The sequence below is a fragment of the Paralichthys olivaceus genome, chromosome 9, assembly GCF_024713975.1.
Source record: "Paralichthys olivaceus isolate ysfri-2021 chromosome 9, ASM2471397v2, whole genome shotgun sequence".
NCBI lineage: Eukaryota > Metazoa > Chordata > Actinopteri > Pleuronectiformes > Paralichthyidae > Paralichthys > Paralichthys olivaceus.
This window is the reverse complement of record NC_091101.1, coordinates 19872572-19899895: the sequence shown is the minus strand read 5'-3', so window position 1 is coordinate 19899895 and position 27324 is coordinate 19872572. Positions and strand designations below refer to the sequence as shown.

General features: G+C 42.1%; 1 protein-coding gene across 1 annotated transcript; it reads left to right on the top strand.

The window, feature by feature from the left end:
* On the top strand, window positions 1-27324 carry wu:fb13g09 (ATP-binding cassette sub-family C member 5). The gene is made up of 29 exons (XM_020085002.2): window positions 1-306; window positions 2366-2554; window positions 3008-3163; window positions 7875-8022; window positions 9006-9239; window positions 9571-9744; window positions 10507-10654; window positions 11794-11942; window positions 12819-12926; window positions 13587-13931; window positions 14034-14105; window positions 14253-14377; window positions 14552-14624; window positions 14749-14952; window positions 15129-15254; window positions 16122-16233; window positions 16371-16555; window positions 16950-17096; window positions 18257-18386; window positions 18817-18970; window positions 21229-21357; window positions 21551-21737; window positions 23005-23094; window positions 23540-23732; window positions 23856-24015; window positions 24400-24478; window positions 24565-24678; window positions 25006-25170; window positions 26090-27324. Exons 2-29 carry the CDS (start codon window positions 2376-2378, stop codon window positions 26180-26182), a joined length of 4179 nt encoding a protein of 1392 aa, XP_019940561.2. The 5' UTR covers window positions 1-306; window positions 2366-2375; the 3' UTR covers window positions 26183-27324.

The window sequence follows — 27324 nt, the reverse complement described above, 5'->3', positions numbered from 1 at the left end:
TGTGGTTCTCGTGCGGCGCCGCGGACTCGCTCTCAGCGCGGGGATGAAGCGGCACGCACTCAATACACGTGAGGCGTCAACTTTACCATGTTTCCTGCCCGTGTTTGCGTCTGAGCCGCCGGAGGAGACTCCGTCCACACCGGGTCCCGCTCCCGCGAGACAAGTTCAGGTTTAATGACACAAGTTAAGACAAGGAGACATCATGCTCAGCTGCGTCTTCATCATCATTTCATAAACACAAGAGCTGAGGTGTGAGCTGCTGCTGCCGCCGCCGCTGAACCTGAACCCGAGCGAGGCCACGTCAACGTAAGTGTGTTGTCAATGAAAACTCAGCTAAACCTCAGTGTTACCCCGTCACCACAGAACTACAACACACTGGCTGCTGGGAGTCCTTGTAGTGAAATACAACCGACTCACCCGGGGGAGTAGTTCGGTGTGTTTCACTTGACATGATGACCTTGTGTGTGTCAGGAGTCGTGACCTTTTCCAAACTGTTTGTGTTTACAGTTTACAGAATGATAGACACTGTGTTGATCCCGAAGGAAATGTGGGCATCCTGTTGTTTTGAAGAAGAGTGAAAGTACAATAATCAGTTGAGAATAAAGGGCGAGATGTAATATCCCTTGTACGTTTGAGAGTTATATATTAAAGAGAGAACGTATTAGAGAATGTAAACTGAAGTGAGGAAAAGTTAACCGAGGTCAACTAACAGATATACAACAAATATTAAGGGTCTTTTCCTTGTTTATCTTTTTAAAAACACTGATTCATGTTAAGCTCAACAAAAATATTGGGGAAACCACACGTCTGTATCTTGGGCCTTATTTTTTTAAAAGAAGGGTAAATTATTAATTTATCTTTTTAGAAATGCATTCAAAGAAAGGTCGCTCTCCAAAATAAAGCGGAACAAACATGTGCGTCTTGAACTAAACTAATATTTACTGCTGAGGGTCATTAGTCTTTTCTTCTTAGAAGCACTGATCAATGAAGGGCTGAACCAACAAACCACAGGGGAAACAGAACATGTGTATCTTTGGCCTTGTGTTTACTAATAACGATGATTTATTTATTTACGCTCACTGCACCGAACCGCTTTTTCTTTCCACATTTCCACTTTTCTGTCTTCGTCCACTGACAGTTGGCGTGTTTGCTTTTCTTTTATTCTGCCGAGCCCTGAGCAAACACAGTGTCCTGCTGTGTGCTATCAGCTCAACACTTCTCCGGCAGTTTACACGACCTGAAACCTGTTTCAAGTTTAATGAAGGGATCGGGTTATTATCTGCAATGAACATCATGCAGTCCTTCCTTAAAGAAAGCAGTGAGAGGTTTGCAGCCATATGACAAACTTCACATGATATAGTCACGGAGGGCAGCAGAGGGGAGCACAAGACGTCTCTTCATGCTTTTTTTTTTTTTCAACTCCAAAGTTTGCTTCCCATCTCACTGCTGCCTTCACAGTGACCGTTTGTCATAGCACATTCTCTTTTGTTTTTCTCAATCGTCTGCCTCTGTGCGCACACTGGACCGTCTGTTTATCCTCCAGGACAGTCAATCTGCACCTCTTAACTGAGTTAGGCTTACCTAGTCATGGAGCTTTGCCATAGAAGGGATCAGTGACAGTGTACAGTGGTAGCGGCAGCTCAGATGTCTGCCCGCCAGCTCCTGGGGCTGCCGGCAGGTCGTCTTTAAATAGATAAGCATTTAAGTTGTGTGAAGCCGTGACCTGTGAGCAAGGTGATTTCTCAAATCTATCTGTGTCTCAGAGGGTGATTCAGCAAAACACTGCTCTTCTCTAATAGATCTCTGGGCTAGAGGAAGACAGAGCAGGCAGATTACAGTGTTTTATTCGCCCATTTTCCCACTGAGAGGTCAGATAAAAATGTCAGGTCCGCTGTGTTTTTCTTAGAAAAGTCTAGTATCGCACAATTCCAACAGATTGTTGCCACTGCATGGAGATCTTTTTTTCAATAATCTTGAACGAGTAGGGATTATTTGTGATTTGCTCAGAAAAATATTGATTGGCAACACTTTTTATAATTAGATAATTGTGTAAATATTTTCAAGCAAAAAGGGGAAATTGTTCTGGTTCCAGCTGCCGAACTGTGACCTTTTGCTCGTCTAGCGTAGTAGAAAAGTTATTTAGATCACTGGTCAGAGAAAACATGCGAGTTGAGATCAAATCTCTGATTCAATGAAAAATAATCAAATCTCAGAGCTCGTTCAGAAGCTACAAATACGCCTGTGTTTCTTTGTTTTTAAATTAGGGGGTTTTTACAGATGGCAAAATATCTGAAGTTGTATATTTTCAGGTTGTTATCATGCTTCTTAAATTTATTTGTGATTGGTGTTGCTATTCTCTCCCCAGAGGGTCTGCCATGTTCCCTGATGCCCTGGAAGCAGCCGGGCGGGTGGAGGGCCTGTCGCTGTCCTCCCCGCAGCCACTTGCAGAGCTGGAGGAAGAGGAGGCAGAGGCATCTGTGGAGAGAGGGCCAAAGAGACAAGGACGCTACCGGCAAAGCCTGCAGCTCTTGAAGCCCTTCAGGATAACTCACAAGTAAACAAAACTGATTTAAGTTTGGGTGGCAGACTATGACCTTGAGCTATCTAAAGGTAGACGTACAGGCAGACAAAAAGTTTGAGGCTGTGACATTGAGTGATGCACATTTAAAGACCCATTAAAGTTCACTTTTAGCTGGCTTTTAGGGCAGTAGCAGGAGGCCATGATAAGGGACGGGACCTTATCCCTCAGTGACAGACAGCACGGTGTCAGAACATATGCCGACTGATAAACGTTTTTTTGCTGCTCTCTCAGATTTCTATGAGGAGCGTGCAAATTACTGTTCAAACACCGTAGGCATGATTCACCTTTCGTCAACTCTGCCAAGCAAAGGCGCCGCTTCTCTTTCAGCAGCCGATGTGGGCCTGCTCCTCCAACATAGCACCTCAGTGTGTGTGTCTGCACTTTTAGACGTCTCACCCGTTTCCACGTCTTCTCTCTTTATTCCAGACACCAGCACCCAGTCGATAACGCTGGCCTCTTCTCATTTATGACTCTGCACTGGCTCACCCCACTGGCGCTGAAGGCCTACAAGGCATCCAGCTTGTCTATAGATGATGTGTGGGGACTGTCTTGCCACGAAGCCTCTGAAATCAACTGCCAAAGGTGAGGTATCTGTGGCTCTGCGGCTCTGCAGAGGTTTGCCTGATGAAAGTGACCTGGGAGGTTAGGAAAAGCTGACTCTCTGAATTCCTAGAAAACTCTAGTTGGGGTTTGACGTGTCATGAAAGGGGTTTGTTGAAGGTGAATGGACTTTATTTATATAGAGCTTTTCCAGTCTTATCAACCACTCTGGCATTCACCCTTTCACCCACACATATTCATACAGTGCTTCTATACGCAGTGGTGTTTCTATCACACAGCTTTCATACACTGTTGGCACAGCCGTCAGGGTTTAGTATCTTGCCCAAGGATCCGTAATGCAGACTGGACAAGCCAGGGATTGAACCAACAACCTTCTTGTGGACAACCCTCTCTCCGCCCTGAGCCACAGCGGTCCACTGGTGACTTATACCATAATAGAGTAATGGGTCGATAAATAAACTTTCAGTTTTCTTTTTTAATGTAATTGATCAATTTGACTCATCAGATGAAGCCAAATTGGATTTTAGTTTTGAGTCTTTTGTGTAATATTGAGTCGTTGGGCCCTATTGAGTCCTGCCCCTAACCCACTGTCAAACAATCCAATGTAAAGACTACAATCTACAATGAGCCTTAAACAAGCATCTCTCAGCATCTTGGAGGTTTAATGTCGTTCAAACATTATTAAAAACACATCAGAAAGCTTCACTGTTGCGCTTCATTAGAAGGCTGACTTTGATTCAATCCCATGCACAGTGGGCGGCTGCCAGAAATGCTCTCTTGCACATCAAATTGGGAGCCAGAAATAGTCTACTATTTACTCCTTCTTCGCATTTTCTAAAAACTGCAGTGCCCAGCTGTTTTAGGGAAAGTACTGAAGCTTTTTTTAACATACACACTACCTGTTAAACGTCACCAGTCAATCGAATTTCTATAACAGAGCACATCAACAAAATAACAGTATTTAAAACAATCATGAGAAAAGACGGTGTCTAATAAAAATGGAATATGTCCATTTAGATTAAAGATGAAAAAATAATGAGTCATGGAATATATGAAATTAAGAATTTCAATTAACTCACTCACTTTGTTTGCATCATTTTTACATTGTAAATGTTTACAAAGTTCCTGACACCAAACAACTAAAAGTTCTTATTAATGTGTTGCTCTTGCAGTTTGTTTTGCTTCTTCAATTTGTCTGGTTCATCCCAAACCAGCTCTGTGGGGTTGAAGCCCAGAGACCTTGAGTTTTGTTCTTTTCTTCTAATGCTACAGGTCAATTTGTTGCTGTAGAATGAAACTCTGACCAACCTCTCTCTCCCCTTTATTACTTATCTTTATCTCACTGATCTGATAGTGAGTATATAGGGCGCTACTTCCTTCAGTACAGTATTGTCCTAAAAATGCACCAACACTGCAGACTGTGTAGACTGGGTTTATGAATAAGCAATCAAAGATGACCTATTTTCAGTGACCTATTTTATACCATTAGAGCTCACCTTTGTCCCATTTCACTGAGCTGCTCAGATGTCAATAAAGTTTTGACTGGTAGTGTAAGCAGGGTTCAGAAGCAATTTGAACCTTAGCAAAACAAGATTGGATAATGACTTTAGGACCTGTCTTACTGGATAATGAAACTAGGTGGAGAAAATTAATTCTTTAATTTTTACTTTAGCTACTTTCAGACATGCACTGAACTTTCTCATGAAATTAGCTAGAGGGGCTGTATGTGAGAATGGAAATATCCGAGTCATGTGAAAATACAGAGGAAAAAGGCCAGAAAATGCCCATCCAGCGAGTGGGTGTCTTGATGACGTTTTAAACAAGCGAAAGAGGCAAAAATGGGAAAAACAAATATCTCAGAATTAGATGCCATGCGCATAGAAGAGGCTGATAAAGATGTCAACCTGGAAAGATGATTAGATTTTACAGCTTTTAGAGATAATGGCTGATACTGGTGTTGATGAACTGTAGACAAAAACATGCTGCATCCTGCATGCTCTACTCAGGTGTCCTCCCTCATCTGAAGGTTACAGACATTTACCCGTTGATCCAAACAATCTCAACAATCTTTTACTCATTTTCATAACATTTTTTCTGGAGTTCATGTCTGATTTACATGTAGTGTATCTGAGATGACTTGGGCTCTTGTGCAATTGTCTGTTTTAGCTGGTTGGTTGACCCGTCTTTGTAGAAGAGCATCACAGTGTGATACAGAGTATGATCCAGGAAGGGGAAAAAGTCATATTTTCTGTTTCCAGTACCCAGCGGAGCGTGTTGTATTAAGATACACTCAGGTGAACAGATCTATGCATCATCCCTTTACTCTCACACTGTCGGGCTCTGAGTTGCACGTTGACCCTGAGATTGTTTTCCTGTTTTTAAACAAATATTGAGATACTGTCTTCCCTTTCGCTGCTCTTTATGTGAACAAGATAAATATGGTGATAAACCCGGTCGCTCTCACACAAACCCAGCAGACAGCGGGTGATGCAAGTCCAAGGTCACATTCACAGTATGCTTAGTGCGAGAATTTGCAGTGCAAGTCTTTGCCTTGTAAACTATCTAGGATTTTGTATCCATGTACCGTCAGGATTTAACTAATGAACGTTCAGTCTTTACTACACCAATCTAAGAACATTGTGCCTGGTAGGAAGAGCTAAGAAAAGCAGGGATTAGAGATTACAGTAAGAGTTAGTGCCTGACTTTGCTTGTTATGTCATTAACTCCTCTACCTGCGCTGCAACGTGTCTCCCTGTTACCTTCATTAGCTGTCATTGAGTGGAGCCCTGCAGCAGATCATGAGATAACAGTTAGTGTTCGGCTGTCAAACAGCAGCAGCTCCACAAATGCATCGTAGCAACGTGCTAACTCCATGAATGAATAATACAGACTTACGATAAGTCTATTAGGGGCATTTCGTTTTTAGCTGCTCGCTGAAGAGAAAACCAATGCCTCTCCCATTGCTCACATTCTGTCAAGTCACGGTGCCATGACTCCGCACTATGGAGAAGGCTGACTATTTGAGGAAGTTCCCTCTTGTAACTGGTGATAAGTGCGTGGGCTGTAAATGACTTGCTCTGTTAAACGACTCTGGCTCAGGGCCTTGGGGCTTAGTGCTGGTGTGTGTGTGTGTGTGTGTGTGTGTGTGTGTGTGTGTGTGTGTGTATGTGTGTGTGTGTGTGTGTGTGTGTGTGTGTGTGTGTGTAATAGCACATAGAAGGGAAGGAGCACAGAGCTGTTACACTGGCGTGGCTGAGCAACGGTATGCAGAAGATGGGAGGGCTTGGTTGCGTGTTTACATAGCAAGACCAGTTATACAACCTCGATGCAATGCAAGGATGGTGGCGAGAGAGAGAGGGGAGAGATGTGAAAAAGCACCCTGGGAGAGTTGACACTTGTTGGTGCCCAGTGAGGTGCGAATACGATGTCCTGGCCGACGCTCTCTGGAAACATCAGCTTCGCTTGCCATCTGGCAAACGAAGACGATGGCTGTTAGGAACATTACAGTCCTGTTTAAAAGCGAATCACTCCACTTTTGGATCCCACACTGGTGCCCTGCTGCTCTCATTTACATTTATGTCCAAGACTACACACATACTTAAGGGTTATTGTATTTTTTATTTGATTTCTTGATACTTTATCACAGTTGTCTTTTCCTCCCTTTGGAATTGCTGTATAGTTGAGCTTTATTTTCAGTAGTAGTATTTCCATATGTTCTTATCATTATAAAAATAAAATCACAAAATACATCACACAAATATAGACTTTTGTTCCAGTGTTTCCAAAAACAAAGAGTACCTTAGGGTTTTCTTGGTTAAGGCCTTTATGATGACGTTCTGGAAAAATTAAATGATTCATAAAATTCCTCAGGAGAGGGTGAAAGGTAACATGTGGCTCACACTCGTCCGTCATGGAAGCTCGATCAAATTTTCATATTCACCAACATTCATGTTACACTCTATTGGAAAATGTTCTCTTTCACTGTTCTCGGTCCACTGACCGGATTGTGCTCCACACGATATTTTACTCACACAGACGTCTCATTTCCAGCTGTGCTTCTTCACGCAGCAATCGGCCTGCAAATAATTGCAAGTCCTTAGATTCAACACCATATGAGTTGAAGTAGTAATTATCAGGCTGTGTGAAAGTCTGCTTGGTTTAATGTTCTGTCTATCTCTGATACGTTTTTAATAAAGCCATTAGGGCGTAAATTACTTTCTGCAGCTGCTCTGCCGCTGCTTTATGGAGTCATTATCCATGATGCATTCGGCCAACAAGATATTTTACCCTCTTCAAGAGGCATTATACAGCAATGAAAGTACATTAACCCAACTTCAAAATGTTTGATAGAAGTACATTTTCTCAATTTAATTAAGTCATCATTCATGATTGTATATTGTAGGTCACCTTTGCATTATTATCAGCTTCCCCGCCTTCATTTTTTTTACTTTTCAACTGCAGTGATTGCCTGTTTTTATCCCCTACTATGCTTTCAGGGAAAGTCTGATTGATTGGAAGTGCAACTCTTCAGGTTTTAATCAACTTCATTTTAGGAAAAATAACAAATCGTTAAGTCTTCTTTTCACTTATGATAATTTTGCCCTTCAAAAATTTCAACTTTTACATAGTAAATTGGTACAATAACAGCATTTTGCATCATATTCTTGTTTAAATAAAAAGTGAGGAAATTAGTTTGACTATCATCATTTTTGTGTGTTGACTCTGGATCCAGACTCGAGTATTTGTGGCACGACGAGCTGAAGAGACGAGGGCGAGAGGGGGCGTCACTGACAAGAGTCTTCTGGAGGTTCTGCCAAACACGCATGCTGGTGGCCATCTTTTCCCTCCTCATCACAATGGTGGCCGGCTTCGTCGGGCCCGTGAGTACCATGCAAATCCTCCTTTGCTTTTATATTCAGCTGATTCGGCTAATATGCCTCTCAAGCACGGTTGAGAGTCCCGAGTCCGGGTGTATTTTATGAAAATCGCTTTATCCGTTTCACGCTGGTCTGGAAATTGAAATGAAAACACACTGGAAGATTACAAACCCTTAGATAGTGAAACCGGTATTAATGCCATACATCAGCTGTTTTTTTCTGCTTTTTTTCTGCCACCCCCCCAAAAAAACTAGATGGACATCAATAAATATGAGATGCAGTATTTTTAAAAGTCTCATATCACAAGTTTGAGGGTAATTATGCAGAGAGTTCTCAGTTGGTGTTATTTCTCAGTCGTACCCATTGTTCCACAAGCTCTAAGCTGTTTATTTTGGTGTCATGGCATGTGTACACTACGTGCCTGCTACTACCCACAACTAATAGCATTAACTGGGTTTAACTCTTGCACAATGACATGTTTGTCTCACATTCCTGCCTGATTTTTCTTGTAAATTTGCTGACAAAGCATTATTTTATATATTATCTCTGCAGTTTTTTTTATTTCATCCTACATGTTTGACTCATCATAAAATGTGAATGTTCTTTTCGTGTCATCTCAATCAGCCCTTAAAACATCGCCCATCTATGGAACTGTTCTTTCCACTACTTTTATGCCTTTTCTACCCAAATGATCTCTAATCAATTGATTTAAAATATTTTCTTTAATCCTCTCCTTCTCATGTGTTTCCTCTCAATCATCTGGTCCTTGCCCTGCCTATCTTATCTTCGTCTATGGCATTTCCCCAATCCCACCCTCTCTTTTTCATCTCCTTGTAATTTATGTCCCTGTCTTGTTCTACTTTATCTCTTCCATGTTCCTGATCAGAATCTATTTTTCTTCCACTCATTTTTGTCCATTAACTATTTCTGTCTTGTTTCTTGTACCTTCTTTTCCCGTTGATACCCTTTATTGCCTTTCGTTGTAGGCCCTCCTGGTCCGAGCTCTGCTGGAGTATTCCCAGAGCTTCGAGACCTGCTTGCCGTACGGCCTGTCCCTGGTGGCCGGGATCTTCCTTATGGAACTGATCCGCTCGTGGTCGCTGGCGCTCATGTGGGCTGTCAACTACCGCACTGCAGCGCGCCTCCGTGGGGCAGCTCTGACTTTTGCCTTCCACAAAATCCTCCGCCTGCGCAGCACTAAAGACGTGGGTCCTGGCGAGGTAGGTGCTATAACCCTGGAGGGGGACTCATCCCCCAATTAACTAAATCATTCTTCACTGCAGGGCACCACATGCAGATGATTGAGATGGATTTAATTTCTGCTCTTACACCATTCCTGCTCAGATTTCGACAAATCCCACAGCCTGGGGAGGAGAGGCCGTCTTAGATCAGTCATTGCACAGCTTAAGAGGAATCATTTCCAACAAACGTGGAAATTAGGACAATTGTATTTGTAAAGGTTTAGTCTTAGTGGTGAGGTTTCAGTATAAAAAGGTTCAGCTCAAGATTTGTAATGTAATTTGTAATATGACTCATTGTCTTTCCACCTAGCTGATCAACATCTGCTCCGGTGACGGCCAGCGCCTGTATGAAGCTGTGTCAGTGGGCTGCCTGCTGGCTGGGGGGCCCATAGTGGGAATACTGGGTTTGTCCTACACCGCATACTTCCTGGGTCCCACTGCTCTGGTGGGGTCCGCGATTTTCATCTTCTTCTATCCAACCATGGTACGACTTCAGCTTGAACACAAGAAACAGAGAGATAATAGATGTCATTCTGTTTATGATGTAGTAACACAGATGGCATGAGACAATAAATACACACACAAAATAGAATAAATTAAACCTGATACAAACTGTCTGTGCTGTAGCGTCCATCCATTAACTATACCACTTATCCTTGTGGGGTTCACCCCCGACAGGTCGCCAATCAATAACTGAGCCAGCATATTGAGTGCCAAGTGAAAAAACCCACACGAATTGTGGGAGAACATGTAAACCCCACACAGAAAGACGCTGGGATTTGAACTGGGACCTTCTTGCTTTCATTATAGAAATTTCTTAAAGTTTTACCAAAAGTTTTGAGCATGCCTATTAACTGCTCTGACAGGCAGGTTAATAACGAGAACAACTGCTTAATTGTTTATTCTCACACTATAACTTTAAGTAATTGGTTAGCAAAAGATGCTCCTCACTTAAAAATAACGTATGTTAATTCAGGCTGTTGAAGAACACAACCAGCACATTTTAAAAGCATCAGAACTCTGCAGCTATCAATCTTATGTCAATTTTGTAGCCGCTGTTTTCAAATTACTCTCAGTCTAAGCTGAAGCCTGACAGCAGGGGACCCCGGTATTGATGTGAGAAGCATTTATCACTGTGGTGCCTCGGACAGGCCTGCAGCACAGCTAATGTGATTGTGTCTGCTTTCATTTCCTCCCCTGCCACTTATTTCTCTTGTCATCATTTCCTCGATTCCTGTCTGGACAGATGCTCGCATCCAAGCTGACGGCGTATTTCCGCAAGAAGTGTGTGACGGTGACTGACCGGCGAGTGAGGTTGATGAACGAGATTCTGTGCTGCATAAAGTTCATCAAGATGTACTGTTGGGAAGATGCCTTTGCGCAGAATGTTCACAGTGAGTGGCTGTCATGTTGCACAATGACTCAGCGACATCCTCATATGCTGCTCATTTCCTGTTTGTGGTCAGGACTCGAGACAAACATCATGCTGTTCAGTGCTTTTATTTAGCTCTTTATTCTCGATCCGCTCAGAATGAAGGGTCGCCTCATTCGAACACCTGTCACTGTTGCAAATTAGTGACTAATCACTCGATTTATCACCTGAAATTGGACTTATCCTTTAGGTGAACAGGCAAAATAACCCTGACCCGAAATCCATTTTCATTAGGTCGCTCTTGTTAAGTCTTTCGCTGTTCCATCATCTATAATCAACACAGCTTTGAATCCCTTGGCATGAAGGTTAATTTGCAAGCTGTATGGGGCCTTATGATAACTTGAATGACTTGTCAAGGCTGTTTTTCTCATCCACGAATTAGCAATGGCCTTTTCTCATGAGGCTGTAGGTTGTGGATAAGGATCATTTTCCGCTTTTAATCATACTCCAAATTAGCCAGGTGGGGCTCATTTCCACCGCTGTCCTGCGATAACTTATTATAATAATAATTAATTGGCTTTCAACTTAATGGCCAATGAGTCTTAAGAGTTACAATGTCATTCCCTCCAATTACTAGTGTTGTTAAATGGATGATCACAGTGTTTTTGTCGGGGGCGTGTGACTTTTTGCTTTATAATCCATGCTGAAACACATCCAAAAGGAATCCAGTGGGGAATAACGTGTATCAGGAGGAGGGAGCTCTCATATTTCAAACACACTGAATTATAGATGCTTTTTCGGTTCCAGTGTTTGCACCCAGTGAACCAGAGTAACAAAGCAGGAGCACGTGCAGTTGCATTTGGGAGAAGCAAACATGAAGGAAACGAAGGGGGCAGGATTTGGGCATTAGACTTGGACACTTATCAAAGTTCAGCAGGTTTCAAAGCCTGTTTCATACCATGTATGGATGTGAGTGCCCGTCCTCCCTCTTTTATCTATTTCTGTCCTCTGGCTGTGTTGTTGAGTGACGCTTATGGTGTTTGTTGATTGAATGTCCACTGGACAGCCCCCTAGGACTCACTCAACTCTTTAACCTTTTTTCTGCCCTCTTTGCCCATCGCCTTTTTTTCAACATCTCTCTGTTTCTTATCTCTCCGACAGAAGTGAGATCTGAGGAGAGGGGGATACTGGAGAGAGCCGGGGTCATCCAGAGCCTCACAGTGGGCGTCGCTCCCATCGTCGTGGTGATTGCTAGTGTGTGCACTTTCACCCTGCACATGGCTTTAGGCTATGACCTCAATGCAGCTGAGGTATTTTTATCAGGATCACTAGGCACTGTGTCATCTTTCTATTTTTTAATTCCCCTGTATTTATCTGAGGCTGTCTTGATGTAATATTCTGCTCACCATACACTAACCGGTGATTTGATTGGATGGTTTTTCAGTCTGAAACTAGTTTTAAAGGTTATGTGACGAGAAATAGTCTCTGTCTAATTTGATCACAGATTTGTTCTGCATCTTAACAGAGTCTCTCATGTATTTCTAGTTGTGTGTAGAGCATAACACTGACATGACTTTTAGAGCACAGTTTTGGTTCTGGAAGTAAAATTCCTATTCATTGTCTCTATTGATGTTTTAGAAAATAGTTTTAAGCCTTGAACCCAGCTGAACCGCTACCAGATGAATCATGAACTAAATTTGATTTGGAGCAAAAAATATTGGACAACAGGAAACAGGGCAAAGGTACATAATCATTATAAGACTGAAGGAACTACGCATCCCATCAACCATTTTGAATGAGCCATTTCGAATGACTTCCAGCACGCTTCCTCTTGAATTTAACCTAGTTAATATAGTGTTTGCTAATCATAGGATTTTCAGGGTCATGGTAAACATTTCCATGGTAACAGTGAGCTACACCAATCAGAGACGTCACTACTACACCTGAAGATTGTGGGTAGTGTAGCACTTCTATCATACAATTTTACAGGTGCTTATTTGTTTCACAATCTTGTGGTGAGTCTACCTTGGTGGTTAATCAGCTGATAATCAGAATCTCTATTCAGAAAACGAAAAGGATTTTTACTTTATGGAACTGTGTTGAGCTCTATTGGACCATAGATAATTTTGCCCCAGGAAAGACAACATAAACAATAACTTCCTCTATCTCTCCACATCCCATCTCAGGCATTCACTGTAGTCGCAGTTTTCAATTCCATGACCTTTGCCCTGAAAGTCACACCGTTGGCAGTGAGGTCACTATCGGAGGGTGCTGTGGCAGTCAAAAGATTTCAGGTGAGTTACACAGACACACTGATGTTTTTATCTCTTAACACTCTTCATTTATCCCTGACACAGATAAGGGTTACACAATCCTAAAGCACACAGTACCATCTTAGTCTACATGATATGTTTACAGTACGCACTGTGGAAAGGTCAACAGACCAAAATAAACTCAGAGAATGTGGATATAGTATGTCAGTGGGCGCTGCTGTGAGCCAATGCAAAGGTTCTCATGTTATAAACACAGCCGCCCACATACAGACATTGTCAACATACTTTATTTCCAAACAGATGCTAAAAGTCACACATTAGTGAGAGGTGGGTTCACAGAAAGAGCTAAGGATAGTCAAGCATTTCTGCCGAGGACGTACCAAAAGGTTTGAGTTATGTACTCATACACAGTACATGACGTAAAGATGAAGATGGAAGTGAAGTGATGTAGAACTGGTATTATTTCTGGCACTGCTGTGGCAGAAGCAGTGCCAGTTTCTCATGACATCGCACAGGCTCAGATGTGGTAAACCACAGGCTTGTTTTTTTCAAAACATGTTAGCGATGTATAAAAATGTCTGCTTTTGCAAAATGCAAACACAAATTCTGGGCAAGTTGGCCATCACAATGTGTGGTCGAAACTAAATGATGCACTAAGTAACCCATTGCGTCTCTCTACAGAGGCTCTTCATGATGGATGATAGACAGGTCATTTTGGTCAAAATGGAGGATCCCAGCAATGCAGTAGAATTTCTGGATGCCACGCTGGCTTGGGAAAAGGCGCGTCCTCCTGCTGCCAAACTCCCTCCGAAGAAGCGAGGAGGCATGAAGAGCGTGCTGCGCAGGGAGAAGCTCAGCCTGTACATTTCCACAGAGGACAGCAAAGGAAACAAGGAGGGTCCCAACGCACAAAGTCTGCTCACAAACATGGAGCAGGAGAGTCCACAGAGCACCATCTCCTCCACTCAGAGCATACGACCTCCACTGCAAAAGACCCTGCACCGTATTAACCTGTGCATTAAGAGGGTAACAGCACAAACATACACTTAGCAGATTAAGTACAGTAGATAAACAGTTGGACAAACATTTGTTTGCTCCCACAATACAACTGTGTTTTTCCCTTTTAAGGGTTCACTGGTGGGGATCTGTGGGGGTGTTGGAGGTGGAAAGAGCTCTCTTCTGTCTGCTCTGCTGGGACAGGTGAGATTCAACAAGATGACTCAGTTTTTGGTTCCTCCTCAGACACATACATGAATAATGGGAACAAGCTTTCCTTCCTACACAATGCAGCACAACAGCCCATGATTTGAAAGAAATGTTTTCCAACCTGCAGTTTTTGTGTTGCAGATGACCCTGTTAGAGGGAAATGTCGCTGCCAGTGGGGCCTTCGCTTACGTTTCCCAACAAGCCTGGATCCTCAATGACTCACTCAAGGAGAACATCCTGTTTGGAAACGAGTATGAACAAGAAAAGTAAGATCAACCAATGTGCAAAGGCAAAACAGCGATCAGAGATTATTTGGTCTCCTTAGTCCTTAGTTACCAGCCATGAGCTAGAAACCACTAGCAAATGTTGATTGGAAGATTTTGGATTACGGTTTGGAGCGCAGATTTACCCCCAATCTTACATATAGTATTCTTTATCAGATATCATGCTGTCCTGGAAGCCTGCTGTCTCCTCCCAGATCTTGCAGAGCTCCCATACGGAGACATGACGGAGGTATCTGTAGAAATCTTTTTTATGCAAAATACTCTACTGTTTTTATTTGCTCTTTTTTCTTCAAACTTTTCTTTCTGAAAGAAATTCTCAGGAGAGTTTTATGAGAGTTTTATTTTCTTTCTAGATTGGAGAGAGAGGGGCCAACCTAAGCGGAGGGCAGCGTCAGAGAGTGAGCCTGGCTCGTGCCCTCTACAGCGAGCACCCCCTACTTCTGCTAGATGACCCTCTCAGTGCTGTTGATGCTTGTGTGGGTGCCCATGTCTTCTATAAAGCTATCAAAGGTTCCGCCAAGGACAAGACTGTGCTCTTTGTAACACATCAGCTGCAGGTAAGGGACTGAATTCCGAATCATTTCAAACATCTCCTTTAAATGTGCAAATGTTCAGCACTGTTCTGAAAGCAACCAAGATTCACCGATTAAAGTTTAAAGCTCTAAATATGCAACATGTCTGTATCCTTGAATTTCTGCTATTTTGCCTTTTTTCGTATCTTTTTCTTCTTTAGTATCTGTCTGACTGTGATGACGTTATCCTGATGAAGGACGGGCAGATTTCCGAACATGGCACCCATGCTCAGCTAATGGCCAAAGAGCGAGACTATGCCACGCTGTTCAACAGCATGCAACAGGAGGTGAGGCCAGGGGCACACGAGGCACTGGGTCAGCTCTTCTGAATAAGGCATCTTTGCCCCCACAACACAAAAAACATCCAACACTACAAGCTAAATAATTCATGAGCCCAAAAACGCAGGCCCAGTTGCAGGGAAATGCTACTGCATACAAGGCCTTTCATTATTTATGCATGCATTGATTTACTGGTGGGCAGCTAAAGACCCTGTCAACGATATCTCTGTTTAAGTGACTTGCAGGGTGTTGTTGTTACAGCTCATGGGATTTGTGGCAGTGGCATGTTTCAAAACTCATTTTCTTCCAGTGGCGGCTCGGGATAAAATTTACTGGGGGGGCACAGTGTTGAGGGGGGGAAAACAAACTGAAGATTTTCTTGTGAAAAGGTGTTTTTGTAAAGAAATTACCAGATTTGCCACAGTTCCACCCAAAGTCATCATATCTGTGCCGGTCAGCCCGCAGCAGAAGTAACTCAATGAAGGTGGATTTACCTGAGACGTCGAGGGTCGACCAATCACATTAGATTTAAAAAAACATGAATCAATACCTATTTTCCATAAATAAAAGTGGGAGTGTCTGGGGCTCTTGGAAAATCTGCAACAACCAATTAAAGAGCAGTCTCAGGTCGTGTGTTGCCAAAATTCTTATGTATGTATTGAGACAGAAATTAATCAAATAATTATTTCTATTGAATGCTCACAGGTGCTTATGGTCTACCAGGTGCATTGTACAAGTAAACTATAATTATCTAATTAAATTATGTTTAACATTTTTATATTGGCTTTTTTGTCTCAGGATGTTGGAGGGGGCGGTGCCCCAGTTTCCCATATTAACAAGTCACCATTGTATTTCTTCCCTTTTTTGCCTTTTAGGATCTGGTGAAAGAGAATTTGAAAAACAAACAGCAGAGAACAGTTGCAGACAAGGCTGACAGTGGTTCTGACATTGCCACAGTTAGACTGAAGGTGGAAAGCAAGAGAGGAGGTGAGATTCCTGCTGCTCCACATATAGAATGAATTCTAACTGGGGGGGGGGGGGTGTTTCTCTCCGACAAAGGTTTACAAGTAACTTTTTTCTTTGTTTTCCTTCTGTCTCTTTCAAATATCCTGCATCTTATTTAGAGCAACTGATGAAAGCAGAGGAGAAGGGCTCCGGTGCAGTGGCCTGGTCCGTTTATAAGGCCTACATCAAAGCAGCAGGAGGTCCGATCATCTTCATCATCAACGTCTTCTTCTTCCTCTCCACCACAGGCAGCATAGCCTTCAGTAACTGGTGGCTGAGCTACTGGATCAGGCAGGGCAATGGGGTGAGTTTCAGATACCATCCTGCTTTATTATATTATACACCTCCCGTCGGTGTGCATGTTGCTCCCAGAAGAAAAAAGCAGAGTATGCTTCAGTGAATTGTGTTAAACGAGTGAGCATTAATCTGAATGTGCATGATTAAAAAAGTAACAGCACCACGGTAAACTTAATTAAAAACAAGCACAAGCAGTGAAGAAACAGATGTGCAGCAAAGCAGGCACTGGCTGCTATTGAGAAATGTGCTCGGAATAGTAAACATCATTGCACTGACTGATTTTTCATGTATGCCAAAGTGTGCTCTTCTCAATTTCATTAGAGGCAAAATTCCTATGTGGGGGAAGAAATGGATTTCTTTTTCTCTCAGTCTTTGTAATTTGTTGCTCCATCTGCCCCCAGAACACATCATTAATCTCGGTGAATGAAACGATGGCGAGCAACAGCATGAGACTCAACCCTCACGTTCAGTACTATTCAACTGTTTACGTCGTCTCCATGGGAGCCGCTTTATTGCTGAAGACTGTGAGAGGGCTGGTGTTTGTGAAGGTAAGTGAGCCACCCCCAATTATATAACTCAGACACTTACCTCTGTCAGTCACATTCCTTGTCCTCATAACAACAAATGATAAACTTAAAAATGATGGAGGTGTTTGAAAGAGAGATCCATCCAGACCAAATGACATTATTTTTATCCAGTCTGTGTTTAAAAATGTGTGCGATGACAATGATATTGTGTTGATGGCTACAAACAAATCGATGTTTGAGCACTGAGAAGTGTAAAAATAGTCTAAACTGTGGGAGGGCCCAGAGTGCACTCAAACACAGGAAGAACAAAACTGGGATTCAAACCAGGACCCTTCCTGCTCTGAAGCGACACTGTACCCCAGTGCTGACCCTTTGAAAGAAATATGAAAAGTTGATATATTTACACCAAGCCATGCTCTTCCCTAATTGTCTTTATAGTCATTCATTCGTGCTCTCATGGTTCCAGTGCTGTAATTGAAAATGCCTGTGGGCCAAATCCATTTATCCTTCCACTACCACATCTCGCAGAGTTACAATGGCTTAATGTCTGTGTGTCTCTGAGCGAGGGAGAGACCAAAATGGTGGACAGAAAGGAAGGATGTGTGTGTGTGTCAGTACCCCTTCGGGTGGGCATCCTCTTTTTCAAACTAACCCATCCTGACACTACATTGCAGAGGTTAGGTCCCCATGTTAATGCATGCCACTTGAAATTGCTAATTTTTCAAAGACGGCTAATCTTTTTTTACCCCTAGCTGTGATGAGATCTTTGGGAGTGTTAAATATTCCATTAATAGAATTAATTTGTTCTCTGCTGCCACATGTAATTTCTGTCCAATTGGTGAAATGTCTCTTGTGCATTAGGTCATGACCTTTATGTCAGCCTCCCAGAAGCTCATTAGAAATGAAGATTTGACAGCTTGCCTTTTGCTAGGAAAAAAATAAATACCCACCACTGTGCACATGCTTAGCATATGGTGAGGTAGCATTTGCAACTCTGCAGGCAGCGTGTTTATGCCACTGTATTTATCCACTGTGTGTTTTTATGTTTGAAGCTGAGCACATTGAATATTTCACTCCAACGGTCTCTTTATCCGAGCTGTGGTTTCCCTGTGTTCCTAAAGGTTGTTTGTTTATACGTGTCGCATCTCGTGTTCAAACACGGCTGTTGTTTGTGTTGACAGTGCACGGTGAAGGCTGCCTCCACGCTCCACGACAAGCTGTTCCGCCGGCTCCTCCTCAGCCCCATGCACTTTTTTGATACAACACCTCTGGGTCGCATCCTGACCCGCTTCTCCAGGGACATGGATGAGGGTGAGGCTTGATTTGTCTTGACTGTGAACCTTCCCCCACCCAAGAGAGCTCTCAGTCGGTGAAGTCACACTGGTTGACAAGGTGTAGTGTAAAGACACAGTGTGATTCGACATGAAGTATTTTCTCTAGCGAGGGGCCCTTTGTTATCCTCTTCACTGGTGCCTTTTCTTGTCATGTTGATTTGTGGGTTGCTGTCTTTTTTGGATGGTTGATTTTGTTTCTAAACATATTTTTTGAAGAATCTATTAAAGGGGTGGTGGGGGTGAGTTGTGTTACTCGCAGATTTTCTCCTTCGCTTTCACTCTTTTATGAAATAAACACAAAACGACACATAGAGAGACACATAGAGTATGTTTTCTTCACACATAAGAGATTGATAGATCCAACACCACACACTGTGTATGACATACGATGTGCCTCCTCCCTGCAGTGGATGTTCGTCTGACCATGCAGGCTGAAATGCTGCTGCAAAACCTGACACTGGTGTTGTTTTGCTTGGCAATGGTGGGCATCGTCTTCCCCTGGTTCCTGATCTCCATCCTGCCGCTGGGAGTTTTCCTCTGCATTGTGAACCGTGTGTCCAGGTCAGACTCACAATCACCTCTGTTCTTATCATGGCTCTAGCTCTGAGCTGCTAGATCTATAACTTCCTTTAAATGTAGTTACTCACTTTGACTGCACACCTGAGCATCTTGCTGTGCATGTATCAGAGCTTTTTCCTGCTGCTGCAACAAGGTTTGATATGAGTGATCACACTTAACTATGGTAAATGCAAAGCTGAAAAAGAGAATAATGAGGTACAAGAATTACGTGATAATTTTCTGGGAATTTGATTAGTTTTGGATGAAGTGTTAATGAAATTGTAAAATGCAATTCTTGCCAAATCAGTGAGTAGTTTTTTTTAAATTTTGGGTAATTTATTGCTAGTGAAGCCTTTGAATAAATAGATAGGAAATGTTCAAACCTTGCAGCATCTGATGTATTTTAAATACTAATCGTTAAAAAGTGCTTTCAGTGGTTTGTAGATGTAACTCTAATGGGTATTTTGGAATTAGAGAATGTTCTACATGACAATTTGACTAATCAATAGTTCACATGGCAGCACAGCTTATGATCATCATCATTATTTATGTATTAGGTAATGCAAACCTTTTCTGATAGTTAGCCATTAACAGAGAGTGACTTCGGAAAAAAACAGGAGACAGTGAAAGATGTGCAGTGATAATCGCTCTGTTATTGGCCATTGATTTCATTTTTCAAAGCTTCTGCTCTGCGTAAATGTAGGAGCGCCTCCGATGATCAGATGATGCTGCTTTTGTCATTATTTACGGTTTCGCAACAACCGTGCAATAAAGGTGAATCCACCGAGGGGAATAGCAGCCCGCTGGCATCCTGGGAAATAACCACAGTATGTTTTTATTTCCTCTGTCTGATAGATAAAGAAGAACACGACTCTCTGTGTTCTGGTTGAGAATATATAAACAAACTGCATGAATACTTGTGGAAATAGAAACAGAATATGCACATATGTGATTTATGTCACTGCATCATATCGAGAATTGGCAAGAATGTAATAACATATCATATGACCATTTTAAAAAGGTTATTATCTGGCAAAGCTACATTTTGGAGGGGAAGTGTAAAAGCGTTGAAACTACTTTAGGTTCACCCCTGAGATTTCTCCCTGCTAAAACATCACACAACCTCTCCTCCCTCTCCTTGATATCTTGTCCCCACATAAACTTGAATTCTTGACTCCTTTCATCAAATCTGATGCCAGTTTGTCTCGTGAGGGAGCAATTTAGTTATCAAAATATCTTCATTTATCTTCTCTGAGAAAACTTGACTGGTACGTTCTGCAATTGGAGTTAATGATACACTGCACATTGACGGAGTGTTAACCTTGCGTAAAACCGAGCGGAGGAGATGATCCCCAACCGGTTCCCGAAAGGTTGTAGTCACCCTGGGCAATGCTCCTAAAACAAAATGAAATAGTGTTTCTCACAAAGTCACAACGTCGCTGGATATTTATGGAGGATACATTAAACTGGATCTCCCATTGAAATTACCCCACTTCTAAAGCAGCCGTTATTGAATCCTGAAATGAAACTGCCCATGGCATAAACATGTTTGTCTGGAACACAGCCCTGAAGCGGGGAAGTGTCATGTTTTTTTCCCTCTCTCTCTTCTCGGCTTTTATGAGAAAACCAAATGATTCATGGGAGACTTGTTATTCACATGTACCATCCACTCCATTGACGCATCTAAAAGAAGAAAGATTGCGGCACCTTTGTCAATAAACCTCTTGCTCACACTACCTCGTGGACGACCAGTCTGGTGTCTCTCTGGCTGTGCGCGGCCGTGTGTCTGTGACACAGCACAAGAACGTGATTGTGGGAAACGAACAAGTTGCTTTGAGAAACGATTCCCTTTCTGTTCACAGTGTCATCATTACCTGCCTGCGACACAACTGCCTCACCAGAGCTGATGCATTTTCCATTCCTTCACTCCTCAGTGATGTTTCAGTATTAAGATGTCATCTGTGTGCTCACTCCCAAAGATTTTGCAAAGTACATAAGTAGCTGAGGGCTGCAAAATCCATGTGACAAGAAAGCTTTGCTTCTAAAGCTGCACAAAGGCGTGCACTTCACATTTCATACAAGAGTTTAAATTTCTGTCTCTTTTGTACTTACGGTGGCTTATTGTTGGAGGAAAAATGTTCCTCAAGATGGTCTCTAGTTGAATGTCATCTATTTGAAAAGTTCACACGTTGGAGCCTATCTCTACATGAATGCATAAATTCCTACTGTAGACTGCTAAAAAAATCACTGTCCATTTCCAGGGTCCTGATTCGCGAGCTGAAGCGCCTAGAGAACATCAGCCAATCACCATTCACCTCTCACATCACCAGCAGTCTGCAGGGACTCTCCACCATCCACGCATATGGAAGAGAGCATGACTTCCTCCAAAGGTGACTATAATGGTGTGAGTCAGAGATGGAGATGATTAAACTTTAATTTCATCTTATCGCTGCTTGAACTTTATACCCTGTTTAGTAAATATACCAACCCTCATACCAGAAATTGTCCCCTCAGCAGCCATGGCAGGGGAGGGTCCTGCTTGCTTTTGCTCCAGCTGAAATGGATTTATCTGTCTTTTTTCAGATATCAGGAATTACTGGACACAAACCAGGCCTCCAACTACCTCTTCAGTTGCGCAATGCGTTGGCTGGCTGTCCGCCTGGACCTCATCAGCATCTCTCTTATCACTGCTGTAGCTCTTCTCATTGTCTTCATGCACAATCAGATACCTCCAGCCTATGCAGGCCTGGCCCTATCATACGCCGTACAGGTTTGTAAAGAAACACATGACATGGAATGAATGGAAACACTGGCAGAGTCTAAATGTTGAAAGAAAATGGGACATTGAAGCTCAAGACAGGATAGAAAATGTCACAAAATAAGCCTTGTCTGTTTCTAACAGCCACCATAAAAGTTCCCTTTATAATGGTAATGAACCATGTGGCTCTGGAGATGCTAAGAACTCTTTTTAACTTCTTAGAAAAGTATTTCCTCTGTGCCTGTGTGAACATGTTACACCAGCCTTCAAAGATTCCTGCAGATGAACCTGTACTTACCAGACACTTTTAAGGCTGATTCACTCTGAAAGACTCACTTTAGACGGAATCTAAAACACTCACTTGACTAGCAACTTGATAAGGCCAGAAACAAAACCCACAATGGAAACTCTAAAACATCATAGCTACACTGGTTCTCTTGTGTTGATGTGAATACAGTATTCTCTTTAGCAAAAGAAAAGCCTCAGTGTCGCTTTTTCCAGTCATGTGCAAAAATGCTTCAACATTGCACCTGAGTGATCCAGCAAACCAGAAAATCCAGCGTTAAACAAGAATATGAAACCTCTAAAAATACTGTTGTTCCTCTTAAAAAGGAAATATCTTATTTAGTTCTTAGTAGAGGCTGTTCTGTGAAAGTCACATAGCCTTACTTTAAAGAAAGAAATCAGATGTATTGCCAAGTAGGTTTCCAACACACAGCACAATTGCTTGAGAGCATAAAAAACATAGGAAGTAGAAAAAATAGGAGGAAAGATGATGCAAAACAAGAACTGTGTGCTACCGTTCAAGGAGAAGGGGTAAGACAGGAACCTAAAGTACTGGTGAAAAGCTACACACTAAAGTGAAATATATAAAAGATAAAGACGCATAGAAGTGTACAGGTCTTGTAGCCAGATTAAACCTTACTCGTTCTGGGTTCCGGAAGAAGATGCATCACATTACTGTAAAAGCTGTAAACCAAACACTATCTGCACAGCATCTCTTAAAGGACTATTGATTTCCTCATTCTCAAGCTGCCCAGTATTTGCTTTTATTCTTCTTTTGAAAATCTCCAGGCTTTATTGCATGTGTCATAATCGACAGTCATGACAGCCTTGGCATGAGACTTGAAATCTCTTGTCTAGGTGATGACGCAGCCATATCAGCAAATCTGTTTATTAGACAGTAAATATTTCTATGTTGTCAAAAGGGGAGCGGCTCACTGAACTGATGAGTTAATCATGGACCCCCCACTTCTCTCTGCTTCTCTCTCACCTGCAGCTCACGGGCTTGTTTCAGTTCACAGTGAGGCTGCTCACAGAGACCGAGGCTCGGTTTACATCGGTTGAGAGGATCAATCATTATGTAAAGGTAAGAGCATTGATTAGTACAGTGGGGTGGATTATGTGGCACTCAGGCGTATTGTCCAAGGTCACGTGGACTGGGACGCCCTCTAGAATTACACTGACGGACGCGGGCCAGCTCACTGTTACAGAGCTGTTTAAAGTCAGGGGCAGCTGGCTTGTCCACTGTTGGTCTGTGTGTGCGTGTTTATGTTGTGCGCATGTGACTGTAGATGTGTGAAGTGTGACACAGCAGGAAACAGATAGAAACCCAGCATGAGGTCTTTACACACATGACAGGGCTTGTTTCACACAGCCCATCAAACCACAGAGGTACGAATATCAACTCAACTTTCTTTTCTTCTCTGTGCAAAGAAAAGCTCATAGAGAGAAAATCATACAGATCAGTTGCAGGGGGCATGCACCTCCATAGAGATTTAGAGATTAATGCCAGATGCCATCCCTTATCTCAGTGTCTAGAGAGTGAAGCACCCCGACAAAGTCCTGAGGCAGATGGCCCTGCCCCCTCCTGGCCTCAGCGGGGAAAGATCACCTTTCAGAACGTGGACATGCGTTATCGCCATGATCTGCCGCTGGTGCTTAAGAGCCTGTCCTTCACCATCCTGCCCGAAGAGACCATCGGCATTGTGGGTCGCACAGGATCAGGTATGAGTGACGCTTTCTGCTCCCCTAGCTAGCAGCACTTTCAGCTTATGTTTGTGTCTCCTTTCGGACTTGGGCCAACATTCGTACACACTGTTATTTTTATTTCTCTGGATGTCTTTGCAGGGAAGTCCTCTCTGGGCGTAGCTCTGTTCAGACTTGTGGAGCTGGCAGTTGGCTCTATCATCATTGATGGGATCAATATTGCACAGATTGGACTGGATGACCTGCGGAGCAAGCTGGCCATCATTCCTCAAGAGCCTGTGCTCTTCATCGGCACTGTCAGGTAATCCAGTTCCGTGATAATTACTTTTTTAACAAGAATTGTAACTAGGTTGTCCCTCTGGCTTGAAAAATACATTTGTGACTAATGAGCAGAGCAGAGATAATGAAGAAACAGTACTTGACAGTTAATGCACCTAATCTTATGGAGAATCCTCAGTGTTTAGAAGTGAAATTATGTGGTTGTAAATGGATGTCAGCTGTTCGTATGTGTGAGCTATAATATATGTTTGTTTTAAATCACAAAGAACAATACATGTTATATATGGTCAGTTTGTGATCCTCTTTACAAGCATGCATCTAAAGGTTAACTCTGATGAGAACTGTCATTTGTCATAATGTTAAATCCACTTAATCAATATGAAAATGTTGCTTTGTTTACCAATAGGACCAACTTAGACCCATGGGATCAATACTCTGATTCTCAGATATGGGAAGCTCTTGAGAAGACACACATTAAAGAAATGGTAAGGTTGTCAAACACTGTCTGAATATTCTAAATTTACTGGAATGATTTGTCATCTTACCTCTGTATCCCTGTGGCCTCCCTCAGGTCAGTCAGCTGCCTCACTCCCTCCACTCAGAGGTGACGGAAAATGGAGAGAACTTCTCAGTGGGAGAGCGACAGCTGCTCTGTGTGGCCAGGGCTCTGCTCAGGAACAGCAAGGTACGGATGTTATAAACTGCACTATTGTTTTTATTTACACATGGAACATTGTTTGGCTCAGGTGATGTTGGCTGCAGCTCAAGTGAGAGATTCTCCTCAGTGTTATAATAATGAAAAAAGCAGACCTCTCTGTTTCTGTCCCTATATGAAATAACACTGACACCTGGTGGTGTGCATCAAATCTGCACCCCCCCAAACAGCATTCTGTCCTTAATTTTGTATCAGTGATATTCCATAATATGTGTACCTGTTGTGTTTTGCTGTTTTGTCTTCATTACTTGTTATTCTCTCAGTCACGTCTGCTCCTCTGCTGCTCTTTTCTTCTAGGTCCTTATCCTGGACGAGGCGACAGCAGCCATCGACACGGAGACAGATCGTCTCATCCAGGAGACAATTCGCTGTGAGTTTGGCAGCTGCACCACCCTCATCATCGCCCATCGTCTCAACACAGTGATGAGCTGCAGCAGGGTCATGGTCCTGGACAACGGCCAGGTGTGTATAAATGCAACACGATGGATCACACTTTGGTGAAATTCACACACACCCCTGCTTTGTGTTAATTGGTCCCTTTGAAGTGATGGATTGGATAAGACAGGGTACGTTTGACTTGGGTAAAAGCTGACGTTTGATGTGAGCAGTAAACATGAAATGCACACCAATGATGACCAGCTTCAATGTCCCTGTCCCACTTTTATCGTCTGTTATCTTTTTAATAAGTTTAGTTTATTTCCATCCAAGAGTTCATCAGTGTGAGTGAAATGTGATCTGTTTGTCAGGACAGACGAGCTTCATGGTGTGATTTACCCCCTTACTTGTTGCCATGGTGAACACATAACCCCGCTCCCCTGCAGAGAGGCAAACCTTAATCCTGAATAATTCAACTAAATGAAGTTGAACTATTTTATAATTATAAATTGGCCTTAAATTATTACATTAAATGGCACATTTTCAGCTTTGGGGGTTGGCTGCTTTTATCATGATGGTGTTCACCTCATGGTTGTGAAAACTTAGCTTTTAATTCAAGTTTTAATATAATTGTAAATTGTCTCAGATGTTTTTTGTCTTGATTACACAATATTTCCCGTATTACTGGAATTAAAAATCGTGTTTGATGATTTGAGTCCCATGAAGCATGAATAATGAAGAACCTTTTAATGATCAGTTAGCATGGGTTAGTAAATTAATAACAGGGCTGTCTTAGGACAATATTAAGACAAAAAATATTTTCCTGACAGTAATATTCCTTTCATATGCTGCCTGCAGGGAATAACTTATTTCAAAGTATTTAGTAGTAAATATTTGGGATTGATTTTTTTTCCTTCTTGATATAACAATCATCAAAATGAGTGATTTTACAATTGATTTTTTTATGCTGCTGCTGATTTTGTTTTTTCCTTTTCTACTTTCATAGATTTTGGAGTTTGACTCTCCCGCTGCCTTGCTGGCAGATGAGAACTCAAGATTCAGAGCCATGATAGAGGCGTCGGAAAACCAAAGCAGATAAAAGATGCAGGAGCTGAACTTTAGCTGTAGCACCATCAAAAATTCAGTGGAATACCTAAATTGCACAAAAAAGACACACACACACACACACACACACACACACACACACACACACATTAATCCCAATCCTGCCATGGTGTGAAAGAGGTCTGTTAAGAAATACAGACATATTTGCGATAGCTGCTTCTTGTGACAGTGTCAGTTAATTTCCACACCAAAGACCCAGGGACCACATTTCTGAAGGACTCCTCAGATGTAACTATGCAAAGAAGAACGTAAAAGCTTCCTGTTCTTTGCAGCCGTGTCAGATTTATTTCCTGGAGGCAAAATAATTGACTGCAAGGGAAACAGGCAAAGGAGCAAAGACTCTCGATAATAGCACTTTATTTTTTCTTGTGGACACGATGGAGAACATGTGGTGCTTCCTTTTTTGTGTAAGTCGACTCATCAGTGAGATTCCAAGTTAGTCTCAGTCATTTTATTTCTGTAAACAAGACCTCACAGTGCACAAACTTACTGTTAAAGAGAGAATGGTATCGACTATCATATACTCCATAGAATTGTTTATATGATTTATTGCAACATGTTAGTGGATAGCATTGATTATTCAATACACTATGTTTGATAAGATTCACCCTTTAACCTTTCATTTGAGGCACTGTCTGAATATGTTTAATTCATTTAGTTTAATGTTATAATACAATAATCTCAGTAAGCTATTGCAGATGCAATTTGTGCCTATAGTTTAGCTTGTTTTAGACTAAATACACGCACTGTGTTTTGAAACGAGCTAAAGTTTCCTTTAAATCCAAATGCTGGAGTTATGAAATATGCACATTTGCCACTGCTGATAATGTTTTTTATTTAGATTTTATCAGCATGGTAACTCTGTTGAATACAGTCAATTATGCAGTTGTAATCTAGGTTTCAAACCATGGTACAGTTTGGTTTCCTGTGACAAAGCTGAAACTGATCAACATCAGGATGTGTCTTTAAATGTTAAAAGCTGAGGATTGTAAACTTCTGCAATATATTTCTATTGCATTTGTTTAATTTCAAGATTGCCTTTGTAAACTCGGGATTGCAATATATTTTTTGTATATGTTTAATTTTTTTTTCCAATAAAGATATTTTTTTTATACA

Bases quoted from the DNA above. Each gene is read 5' to 3' on its own strand.
- wu:fb13g09 (XM_020085002.2), top strand. From the start codon at position 2,376: ATGTTCCCTGATGCCCTGGAAGCAGCCGGGCGGGTGGAGGGCCTGTCG. The intron at 14,625-14,748 runs GTATCTGTAGAA...TTTTCTTTCTAG, and splicing joins CATACGGAGACATGACGGAG to ATTGGAGAGAGAGGGGCCAA. The intron at 18,387-18,816 runs GTGAGGCTTGAT...TCCTCCCTGCAG, and splicing joins CTCCAGGGACATGGATGAGG to TGGATGTTCGTCTGACCATG.